General features: G+C 32.8%; 1 protein-coding gene across 1 annotated transcript in view; it reads right to left on the reverse strand.

Annotated features, from left to right (window-relative positions):
- LOC133321753 (uncharacterized) overlaps positions 1-13,610 on the reverse strand; it is a 42,288-nt gene that overhangs the window by 23,922 nt on the left and 4,756 nt on the right. Inside the window, exon 3 of the mRNA XM_061530831.1 lies at positions 3,969-4,177. Coding sequence (XP_061386815.1) covers positions 3,969-4,177 — 209 coding nt within the window. The remainder of the gene's footprint in view (positions 1-3,968; positions 4,178-13,610) is intronic.

Consider the following 13,610-nt stretch of genomic DNA (forward strand, 5'->3'; position numbering starts at 1 on the left):
AATTAGACATATGCAAATTTTTTAAATTATATACAATTTTGTCAGCGATAACGGTCTTTTTTTGGTAGATTTTTTGCAGAAACTTCTAATCTTAAAATTATTTTACTTGTGTCGAAAAATATTTATTACTAGTTGATATTCCATATAATAAAAAAACTCAGGAAAGGTAAAAGGTCGGACGTGGCCGACTATATGATACCTTTCACCATTTTGGGTACATACAAGATTTGCTAATATGTACGATATTCTGTAGATAGAATAGACATAGCATCTGTGGAGGACCATTGAAATGGAAACGGGCGAAATTAAATGTGTGATCTACATAGATATTTGAACCAATAAAAAACCATACACATGCCATTCTGATATCTATAAAAAATTGTATGCCTATCGGGCAGACTTGTATTCTTTGGTGTACCATTTGTATGAAATCGAGCAAAATTAGAATGGGAGCTATATGTAAATCAGGACGTGAGTGAGCAACCGTGGTATACACCATTTAGACGAAAATATATAGGGGTCATATTTACATGTGAATATTTTTTACAAAGTCCAATACGCTTTATTATCGCTCCAATTTGATACGTTGTGCAGAAATTCGTCACAATCGGAAAAACTTTAGTTATTTAGTACACCCTTTAGTTGAAATCGGATGGGAATATATATTGAAGCTATATCTAAACATGAACCGATTTCAACAAATTTGAATCCAATACTCTCTGCTATATCTCATGTAACGCGAACAAACATAAGGTCCTCGGTGCACAATTTGCATGTAATCAAACTGGACTTAATGTCTCAATCGAAAAAATATTGGGGTTTTGTTGCACCATTTAAATAAATGCGTACGAAAATATATTTGGAAGCTATATCTAAATCTGAACCGATTTCAACATACGTCTAGCGGGACTTAACTCAGCACCCTGCGCAAAATTTAGTCTCAATCGGACAAACTTTGGGAGTTTGGTTCATCTTTTACATAAAATCGGACGAAACTATATATGGGAGGTACATCAAAATCTGAACCGGTACACAAACTATTTCAACAAAACTTTACAGACATCGTAGTGAACATAATTCAGTTCGCTACGCAAAACACATTCTCTTCTAGTCTTTATTCCATATGTTATGCCAAATTTCGTCTCAATCGGACAAAAAATAAAAACTTCGCATACCTCAATCGGACAAACCGTGGGAGTTTGTTGCACCATTTACCTAAAATTGGACGAACTATATATAGGAGCTATATCTATATCTGATCCGATTTCAATCAAACTTAACACACTTTATCCTTGTCTTAATTCCATACGATATGCCAAATTTCGACACAATCGGACACAAATTGTGAGTTAAGTGCACCATTCACCTAAAATCGGACGAAACTGTATATGGAGCTATATCTATAGCCAAAACTTCGCATACATTAGTCTGGACCTAATTCAGTACTCTGTTCAAAATTATGTTTCAATCGGACAAATGTTGGGAGTTTGGAGCATCATTCACATACAATCGGTCGACACTATCTAAATCTGAACCGATTTCAACAAAACTTGGCATACATCAGCCTAGACCTAATTCATTACTCTGTGCAAAATTTTATCACAATCGGACAAATATTGGAAGTTTCGTGAATCATTCATATAAAACCGGACTAAACATTCATATAACCAGTGTTGCCAATTTAGCACTTATAGTGCTAGATTTAGCACTTTTTTAGCATTTTTATTTATTTATTTGGAATTAGTTACAATTTTGGGTATTAATTCGATTTCACATTGACACATTAAAATGTCCCTATGTTTCACGCTATAATTTTAATGTTCAATGTAAAAAAAAGTGCCAGTACATTTGTAAATATGTATTAAAGTTCGAACGGTCAGAACAGTTTGTACCCTGCACCATGTGGAGTGTATTAAAATTTTCTCAAAAATGGTCGGGTACTTCATACGCTTACTATAGCATCGCCTGCTAGTAGGTTGTTTATTAGGTAAAATGAAAAACCAAATTAAGAGCGAAGTAAAATCCTGGACCTAAATCGGAAAGGAGAAATGAGTTCTTTATTCATCGGGAATCCCGAATACCAAATTGTAGCCATTTCAGAGTACCGAAAATGGGTCGCGCCCCACATTATAATGGGGTTATGTGAAAAGATGGGCCTACACTTCGTCGGGAAAAGGTTCAAGTCCTTAAAGAACACAAATAGAATAGAATCTTAAAACGGGGGTATGTCCAAACATAGACATATGTAGAAAATTGCCCGCATAAATATATCCTACCCTTCGAGAATACAGATAATGCGTCTAAAACCTTCCACATAAAGATGGTAGAGCAGTACTTCAATATGAGTACATGTGCCTTGACAATTTCTGTATATATGACATTCCCCGAAACTCCACAAAAAATTAAAAGTTTCAAATTATAGTCAATTTGATGAAAAACTTGCTCGACGACTCCAAAATGCCTTTCTCTAGGGACTACCTCGAAACATAGATCCACATTGATAATTTTTGGTATGGACATTTTTAAGAAAGCAACATATCATATTTAGGGGTACCCCTCGGTTAAAAAAAATTATTTTGTATTTTGATTTAATTCGAATCTACAAGAATGAAATTTCAAGTGAAAATCTCAACAACTCTTGAAGATATAGCCGATTTATTGTGCTAGCATTAAGTGACGGCAAGGCTTTTCAAACTTTAAACGCATTTTTCACCAAACAGCGTTTTTGCGAATGGCGGGCACGATAACTCAAAAACTAATAATTCGATCGATTCCAAATTTTCGGACGTTTCTCTGTGAGTGTATAGCTATCGTATGAACTAGGATACATTCAATCGGTCAAGATCTTCCTTAACGTGGTTTGTGGTAAAAAATAGGCGATTTTTAAAAAATATTTTTTTAAAGGTCCGTCAATTTGTTGATTTTTGAGCAAAGCCAATAATCCTAGTTCATACGACAACAACATCAAAACAATAACAAAAAAATTGTAAACCATTTTTCTTTTTCTTTAAATCTTCAAACATATATCCGGCCCATTGAAAACCTTGAAAATTTAAAATCGGGAATGGGGGTGGGGATGTTCCCTTAAAGTCAATTCTTCTAATTTCTCTTATACAATTTTTAGCACTTTTATTTGGCACTTTTTAATTTTTTTAGCACTTTTTTAAACAAAATCTAGCATTTTTTATCAACAAAGTTTTGGCAACACTGGCTATAACTAAATCTGAACCGATTTCAACAAAACTTTGCATACATCAACCTGGACCCAATTCAGTATGTTGTGAAAAATCAATGTCAATATCAACAAAATTTATATCGCAGTGATTTCTCCTTCTTGGTGGAGAAGATAAAAATTTCCCTCTTTAGACATTGACGATGGTATACAATGAAGAATTTGGTTGATTCGAGAAAATGCAAATAGGGTCAACAACCTCTGTGTACGTCCCTGCTAGAAGTATTAACAATATATGTGCCAAATTTTAAAGCTCTATCTTAAATACTGCGATTGTGATTTCAACAGACTGACATGCTTAAATCGACATAAAAATTTATTCTGATCATGAATATAATCTTTATGGGATCTCCGACGATTATTAAGAGGTGTTCCAAACGGAAAAACAAATTTACTTTATGTGAAACTTAGCAACACTTTGAATATGTTTACCCAAGATATTTTTTGTAGATATAGTTAAGTTTTAAAATGATCAAATGCTTATTAAAACTATTTTTATATTAATTTCTAAATGCTACTTATAACCGTACATTCACGAAATATGATATCCATATAATAGTGTATCCAATGCAGGTAGAATAATAATAATTACTCGTATGTCACTTTTCAAATTATTAAGATTATGTCATTGAGAAATTTGAGATGTGCTGAATGTCGGTGAAGCATCAATGAAGCGAAATATTATATTTGAAATAATAAAATAATTATATTTTATCTACAACTCTTTGAAACTTACCACCAACAGTCATATTGGACGATTCGCCTATTAATTTAAATTCAGGCGAATCACCAGAAACTTCACAACGATATGATCCAGAGGACTGTGGACTTAGTTTTTCCAATTCCACCTCACAAATGAATTGATTGCAATGGGAGGAACCAGCAGCAATGGAAACACCTTTTACAGGAAACCAGTTTCTAGTCGGTGGTGTTAACGGAGAATATCTGAAATATATATTTTTAGTTACATCAGTTAAATATTTTTTTTTAAATATTTTAAATATTTTTATACAGTAAAAACTCGCTAATCCGGATAATTGATTGCAGACCCCAATCCGGATTACCGAGATTTCCGGATTATCGAGTTTTATTAATTGGTTTAAATTTATATTAATTTGGTGATAATTTAATAATTTTTATTTTTTTATTAAAAACGAAAATTATTCATTTCAAAAATATGAACTTTGAATATAATAGGTGCCATTTTCAATTAAATTTGCAACGATTTTTTTATTAAAATAAAAAGAAACGTATCTTTACAATCCGGATTTTTGAGTCAAATAGGTCAATCAATCCGGATTATAGGATACGCAATGGGTTGTGAAATGCAGTCCGGATTACCGAATAATCCGGATTGTCGAGGTCCGGATTATCAAGTTTATACTGTATAAAATATTATATGAATGATATTCTATAAATGATCTTCAGGGTATAGTTATGATAACGTGAACTTAAAAAAAAAAATAATAAATAATGTTGATTTTTACACGATAATTACAATTATATTTTTACACCATTTGGATAGAATCGACCGAAAATATATATGAAGACTATATTCAGTCTGAACCGATTGAAATAAAACTCAAGACTCAATCGACATACATGCGAGTAAAGATGGTCCGTCAGAAACAATGACGTGAATGACATACATTTCCGACGTATAATACATACGTCAGAAACGTCGGAAACCCACTCAAATCACTGGATTGACACAATAGAAATTTCCATTAATGAATTTGAAAAGTATCGATCAAACAATTTTAGATTTATGCTCGTTGGAAGGGTGACATCTCGCAGTAAATAAAAATTTTTGCTTTTTTGTTTGGTGCATTTAGTTGTGAGTTACAGGGTGTTAAAATGGAAGTGAACAATGAGAAAATTCGATACATTTTACAGTTTTTCTTTGACAAAGGCGAAAATTCAAGCCAATCGGCTAAAATTGTGGATGGTGTTTATGGTTCCGACACTGCAACAGCCAATTATGATTCATTTTGGTTTCGTAGATTCCGTTTAGAAATTTTTGATGTTAATTTCTAAACGGAATGTAGGCCGATCGTCGAAAATGTCAATAAAATCGGAGAAAAACAAAATACAAATGGTATCCCAAATAACCCGCCAACACTACTGAAGTTGTAGACGCAGGCACGTTCAAACTGTTTGGTTTGTTGCTTTAACTAGCAATACCAACAACAACGTTATGTGCATTCGTCGCAAAGTGACGACACAGAGCAGTGGGAAATGTATTGCAATTTTTCTGCAAATGCCTTGTTAACCAAGAAGTCAGGCACCAACGAACTTATCATTGAGGTCGTATCACTAGTAACGTATGTACTTCGATTTGTTACAAAAGACATTTGGGTATTAACGTTTTCTTGTAAAGAAGCAATAAATAGCTTCTGGGGAGAATATCCCAACAAAAAACTAAGGGAACTGATTAGAATCAGTGGAGAGATCCGAAACTACAGTCTTCCCTGCCTTACCCCTCGGAGAACAATTCCCCGCTAATAAATAGTTGTCTTTTATAAAAACAACAAACTGGGATTCAGCCTGACTATTTTGCTAAAACAAAATTTCTTATTTCCCAACCTAATATGTATACCCTCAGCCTAATGGCTCATGAGGGTATATACAGTTTGATACGCAAAAATGTGCCTGATCGGAATTTTGGTTTTAGACTTCATGAACAAATCCGTTTCATACAATCTGTAGTCGATTTAAAAATGTCCGTTCGTCTTTCTAGCCAACAGGTGCGTACGATATATCTCCAAGGCAGTAACCGATTTCATAAAAACTTTGCACCTCGTAATATCTCTTCCAAACATAGTTTACCAAGCATAGATGAAGTTAGACCAATGGGTCCCATAGGTCCACTCTTTCTGATACCTCCACTATGTTGGATATAAAATGGACCAAAAACTTTAATTTTGTCTGATTTTCTGGTCGCTCAAGAGGCCGCAATTATGACCCACTCATTGCGATTTTTTCCATGGAAAAGAGAATAGGGCCGAAGAATAAGCATGCCTGTTTTGATAAAGATAGGTCAATATTTAGCGGGTCAAATGGACTGACAAAATTTATATTCTATAGCGTATATAGTTGATAGCATATCCAAAAGGACTGGTTGACGTTTAAATTGATACCAATTATAGTGTCGTATGTACTCGGTTGCGGGAGTTACACTTAAATATTTACACGTGCTTACATATTCATATATTATTTAGTAACCCATTACCACACTAGAGGGCGAACATATAGCGTGATCGCTTTGAAATTTTCCATGAGGATCCAGGTATGGCCAAGGAAAGTTAGAAAGTTAGATTTTCGTGGAAGTTGTGTAGTATATCATATGTTTGGCCCCGTCCGACTATACTGCTCTGCTCACTGGTTATAAACTTAATATTTGAAAGTGGTTTAAGTCAAATTTTCTTTTACTGAAATATTTAATGATTTAGGCTTGATTTGTTTCAAAAATATTGTAAAGTGGTGTTGATTTTGTTTGTGGCTATGTGCTCCTAAACATGATAAAATATACAACACAATATGTTTTGTAACATTTTCTTGGAAACCAAGATTTGTATCAAAATTGACGAATGCAAAACAGGCGAATGGAATGTCTTATTTGAACCGAGCTTTTCACAACCTATTATCTTTACAAAGCCGAATATGGGAATAATTGGTACATTCCTTCTGATACCCTACCTTGCTAATGTGTGTATGCTATAAATGTTCACATTCCGTTCATCAAACAGCTCAAATTATCCTATGAATATATAACCTACACTATAAAATAGGTTATATATTGTTCCCACATCACGAAATAAAATTATAAATATCGCAAAAATTTAACAAATTACCAAAACTTGTGCGATACCATAGATTTAAAGTTACGCCGAAACGGCGTAATTTACAACGGACACGTTGCTATTAAGACAGGCGTATCGACTTTAGACAAGGAACCGAATGTAGTATACAATGACTATCTTCATATTTGATCCAAATTCGTTATGTTTTAGATAAAGATTTCATTTAATTTCCAATATTATTGAAACTAGCCAAGAGTTAACCTCAAATTTCATCAAAATACGACGAGAAATATACTTAACCTTCATGTTTATATTACGAGCGAGTCCTTCATATCTGCCAAAAATACATGAGGCATCCGCAAAGAAGATGTTCAATTGGCCCGTTTTCCTCTTTTTCTCACGCTTAGAATATTCAACTCAACTATCATATAATTTGTAGGCAAGTAATCTCATCGTGTTGGTTAGAAATTATCCAGTTATTCGACTTTCTGGAATGCTGGAATCATGGCAATGTTCACTGTAGAAATATAGTTTATCTGTTGTTTCTTGGGATGTGTAATTTGTTGCATATTTCTTTATTCTGGGAAACCATCAACAATTAAATATTTGTCAATTTATAGAAAATATTTTATCTGCATACATGTAGTTACAGTTTTAATTTAATACAATAAAATACGCCTAGACTTAAATCAATTGTTTGTTTTGATTTGTATTTATATATATTTTACAAAAATATCCTTAGTCGGAAATGATAAACGAATGCCATATTGGAATTTTAATATTGTGTGATGCTACTCCCACAGTGTTTCTGATCAATTGGCATAAAATTGTGTGTAAATGTCATATGTTCTGGGTGCAGAGTTTGTTTTATTATTTTTTTGGATTCCCATCCATCATACAATGTATGTATGTATGGGTGTGATAGAATTTTTTATGTGGAAAATCTTGCAAAATTGTTATTTTTAATTTTTATTTTTCGTACTATTGGTTTAACGTTTCGCCTCTCAATCGAACTTTTTATTGGTTTTTCTCGATTTGAATTTCGGTTTTTTTTTTGTTTTTGTTAACGCGGACAAGATTGGTCAATGCATATTTTCAATTTGCATTAAACACAGGGAACAAAAAACTCAAATATGCAAAGCTTTTTGTGTTCGTGTTTTATGGCCGGGGAAAAAGGCAGAACAGAAACCGAAAATGCAAATTCAAATCAATTTTAACTGCTCAGCCATGCAAATGTTGCTCTGCGGTCAAAGCGCATTTTTTGCTTTTGGCCAGTGTAAGCAGCCACCGACCAAATGCCGTTAATAACAATGAAAATAATAGATAAAAACCAAAAACAAGAAAAATGTGTCAAAAGAAGTGGCGGCAATAAAAGTCGTCAATATTTCAACACCAAATAAGCGATGTCGATTTGCAGCGATTACCGTTTAATCTATGCAAATCGTTGGTGTTGAATGTTGCTACTAATTCATGTCGGTTTTGTATTGTTTTGGGTTTGTCTAACAAACGGGGGTTAACACTCGGACTCGGATTACATATATATGGCGCAATTGAAATAGGTCTTCGATATGAAGAACTTATCAAATTATGGTCGAAAAACTGGAATCCAGTAATTATTTTTTAATAATGTACGATTATTGGCCAAAATTTGTAATTTGAATGATATCTAGTTTGATAAATTGATTGGTGATTGATACAAACATTTTTACGATATTCAGAAACCAATAACCATTGTTGGAGGTGTAAAGTTCGATCATCCCCAACATTGGCGGTGTCCTTTAGTCAAGGGTAGAACATATATCCTGCCGTTTAATAGCTGACATTATTTTATTTTCGGAATGCAGCAACTACCTAGGGACAAATAATATTTGGGAAAAACAATCCGCAAAAACTTCCCGGGTTTGTGAAAGAACAAAAATTAACTTTGGCATCATTACAACGTTCCTGCTGACGCCTCAGTGTTTATTTTAATTGAAAAGTAATAATGCCGAAGTAACAGAATTTACATTGTCTGAACTTAGAGTCTACGTCTCGAAGTCGTCTCTGTCGTCGTCAGATTTATATCCTAAATTCATATGTAGTATACATATATACTGACAGTTGTATGATAAGGACTGAATAGTAGTCTAGGTGTCGGTGTATACCAATTTTGCTGTTAGGGAGTTATTGACCTTATCTAGGGACATTAGTTAGGTGTAGTAATACAATTACAACGATCAAAATTTAGAACAAAGCTAATACTCCATTCTCTCCAATTTTCACTGTTTTGATTTCTGTGCAGGATGCATTATAAGGTTTACAAATTGTAATTCTTTGTGGGTTGCAAAAAGGATAGCACCAATTAGATTCATCTTCGGACATTATATAGATTTGGTATAAGGATATTCCAGAAGCATGACTTTATAAATTAGTTTCTCTTACAAGTTTATATAATTTCTTGCAGAGACGTTCCAGAAAAAGTCCGGTCGTAAGGTCAAGATGAGAGAGAGAGAGAGAGAGAGAGAAAGAGAGAAAGAGTGATATTGTGCCAGATAAACGGTCTAAAATGGATATTATCAAAAACTTTGGGTCCAAAAACAATATTTCCATGAATCGTTAGCCATAAGATTAATATAATGCACTTCTTTTGGATAAAATTAGACATTAAAAACATACATATGTTTAGTTCATAGAAACTCATTTGACATCACTTTTTGCAGACTTGGTGTCTAGCTTTTTTCCTATAGGGATAGTTGTAGGTGTATGTACATCGTGTAGACATAGACGACAGACGATTTCTCCGTTGCCCTTCTTTTCAAAAAATCAAACAATCTAAACGTTATAGAATTCTAGCTTACAATCTCACTGTGCCGTTTCCAATTAGCATATTTTTTATTTTTGTAACTGGAACATGGCTGTTGGTTGGCATAATCTTCTCATATGTTTCCAGGCGCTGTGTTTGTTTTGGTCGCCTCTCGTCTGCAGGATATCCAAATGGCGAAATCGCATGCCATGCATTTTCGTTCGTTCGCTTCGTGCTGCATTTGTTATGTCTCTTTGCTGCTTTATTAGCATATCGTTTGTTAAATTGCTCGGTTTTACTTTATTTATACAATTTGTTGTACAATTCGTTTGATAATGTCGTTCGTTCGCCGGCTCGTTCGTTTTATTTCATTTCAATTGTCTTGCATTTGAATTGGCATAAATTGAGTCATGCCCCCATTCCGGCAGACTAACATTTGTTCGCTAGCTCTTCGGTACATATTTACGTTAAAAGGCAATTGTTGGATGGACCAACAACAATTGAAGATTTAATTGAATATATTGTTTGTGCTTCTGACGGATGGTCTTCATTCGATTCGGGATATATTTGTTCTAAAAAAAGAGTTTGTTCTTGTTGCAAATCCAATGCCTTTGGAATTCGTTTAACGTTTGTAACCACAATGATATATATTTTTTTTATTTTTCTTTTTCAGAAGACTTTGTGTTGTTATGAAAAAAGGAATAGTCAATGAATATTATGTAAAGAAACCACTTTTTTGAGTAAGTATAAATTCAATTGTGTCTGTGTAGCAGGTTAGTTTGTTTAAAGTGAGTCTATGTTAGTACTAAAATTTATGCAACAATCATTGAACATACAAAGTTCATTAAGGCCAAAATATAGGGAAAGATATTTGTAAAATTAATTTGCAGAATATGATAAGCAATGTGTTTTTTTACTGTTAAAAATAGACAATTTGTATGTTCCGTGTAGCGAACTTGTCGTAAACCGCTTCTGAATTGGGACCAAATTGAAGTGAACAATTTTTTATTGTATTTTTTCAAGTGGATTATTGTTATCTTTTGATCACCAGAGCAGTATCCCCGCCAGGAAATGGATGATATATCCTTACTTCTTCGTGGTTTCAAATGCTTCTTTCAAAATATAGAAAAAATGTGTCAAATTAGGTAGTTATGTTACGGCAATTAAGAATGTTGGACCTATTCTTTTGTATATGGTCTTTGTTATGTCGGATCTGAGGCATGGAAAATGTTTTGCAAAAATATTTATCAATCGACTTCATTGACAAGATGTCATCACAAAAATAATCTGCAAGTGACGCAAACGAAGATACAAAGCGTTTTCTTCATTATATCTATGTGGATAGCAATTTCATAAGACTTTCATTAATATATTTCTGGTGTCAAAAAATCGGACAAGTTCAGACAATTTAGTAAAAGTAAAAGTCTGTCTAAAATGAAGATCAATTTAAATTTGTTTGTTATAACCTATTACGTAAATTTTGTATCACTCCCCCAAATTATATTTGCAACCCCATATTGTAAACAAAATTGGCATTCCATTAATTTTACGCGATATTTTTCTTACTTAATAAAATTGTAAAAAAAAACCAAAAAAAAAACCTGTTGAATATGTTTATATATAAATATGACATAATAAGACATTATACTATACTACAGTTTTTGTTAATTTTGTCAAGTAAGCCCACCTCTTGTTATTGTACTATCCAATGACTCAAAAATTCATATAAAAAATTATAAACCTATATCAAAAACTAGACCTATGACACTGTGCGACACGAAAATTTTTCAGGGGTTCTAATGTACAAATTCTGTTTAATTGGAGTCCCTGGTCACATTGAAAATTAATTTTATAACGGTTAATGTAGAGAAAAACGTTGTCTCATAGATTTTCAATTTGAAACGCGAATAACTTATTTACTTTATAACGGATTTATATTATTCTATTTTTTTCGATGAGTAGAATTTTTTCAAACTTTCTTTCAAGCAAGATATATACTTTGTAAATCGGTTGAGAATTGGCTGAGTTACAGTGGTTGAAATGTGAAAAAATACACATAAAAACACAAAATTCATTTTTCTTCGGACTGTACGATGAAATTATGATATCAAGCCATATAAGTTTTAATATATTACGGGGAAGAATCTTAAAACAGCTTTCGAAAATGAGAAAAATAAAAAAAAAAATCGGCTAAAAAATGGATGATTTATATACATTTTTGTATTGATTTTATGCATATTCTCTAAAGGAACTATGGGTCATATAAGCCGTCCATTTTTAACCGATTTTTTTAATTTTTCTCATTTTCGAAAGTTTATTAAATTTACAAAGTATATATCTTGTTTGAAAGGAAAAATTCTACTCTACAAAGAATAATATAAAGAAGAAAAAGTGAAAATCTATGAAACCACGTTTTTCTCTACATTTACCGTTATAAAACTAATTTTCGAAGTGACCCAGAAAAACCAAAGGGACTGCAACTAAACAGAATTTGTACATTTAAACCCCTGATTTTTTTTGTTTTGTATCACAGTGTTATTAATTTGTCATTTGGGTTCCTAATATACTCATGAAATGATCTCATCGCCATATAATAATAAATATGGTGACTCGCTTCCTGACAAAGCCCACATCCTCGCAAATGGATTCATGGGTTTTACCAATGCATGTAAATGTACTGACAATTTCCAGTACTTCAGATCTTGTAACCAATATATCTTATATACTTTAAGTATGTTGTAGTTTTATGTGTGTCCAATGGTAGGGTTTTGAAGCAACAGATCACTGGATCCAACTGGACCATTCAAATTTCGGTCGGAAGTTTATAGTACGGATGAAAACATATCTGCAATTTGAAGGCAAAATATGTCCTAATTCTCTTGTGTCCAAGTTTACCAGAAGTGGCAGGAAATTTTAGATGCCAATAAATGTTTTATTAAAATTTGCTAAAATCCAATTTACAACTTTTGTGGTTATTTTTTTATTATTACCCAGTCTAAATAATATTACAATTTTTAAGTATAAAAATACTCGCTATTATCTTCCACACATATATAGTCTCGCGGATACGTCCCGATATCTAGAGTTGTATTCAATAAAAAACATAACCTACAAAAGAAACTTCAAAAGTATACCACATGTCTCCACCAACAATTGTTTTTCCCATTGATTTTTTTTTTAATTTTTAATTACAATCTTAATAACTTAAAAAAATCTCTAATCTCTAATCGTTTTCCCGACATTTCAAGTTTGTTATCACTATTCCATTTCTTATTCAAAATTATTCAATCATCAAATAACTGGTGCTGTCTCTATTTGAATGCCATCTTGGGAGTATGAATTGTACACTGCGTATCATAACTATAGACGCACCTTTAATTCAATTGGTATGTTAGTTGACAAATAAAATGGACCCATTAAGTTATGGTTCACAATAAAACGATCAAAAACACATATTATTCAACAAAAATAACACTGTGCAACACAAAAAATAATTACCGCGAAATTCTAATAGATTATGAAAGAGGGGCTAAAAAAAGAAGACACGTGCATCGGCGTTTTGAAAGTTTACATCGGGAGGTAACCAAAAAAGGCGGGGCAATATTCCCCCTTTTCAAGAATTTTGATCAATTTCGAATTATGATTTCTTGAAATCCTTGCATTTTAGGTATATAGTGTCTTCGGCAATATTACTGATAAAATATAGAGGAATATTTTGGTCTGCAACTTTAATCCTCAACCGACTCATTAAAGGGGTCTTTTCGGTCCCCTTTTGCAGGAGTGATTGAAAACT

Source organism: Musca vetustissima, unplaced genomic scaffold, assembly GCF_032173495.1.
Source record: "Musca vetustissima isolate MV318-11 ecotype Yass unplaced genomic scaffold, APGP_CSIRO_Mvet_v1 utg34848, whole genome shotgun sequence".
Taxonomy (NCBI): Eukaryota; Metazoa; Arthropoda; class Insecta; order Diptera; family Muscidae; genus Musca; species Musca vetustissima.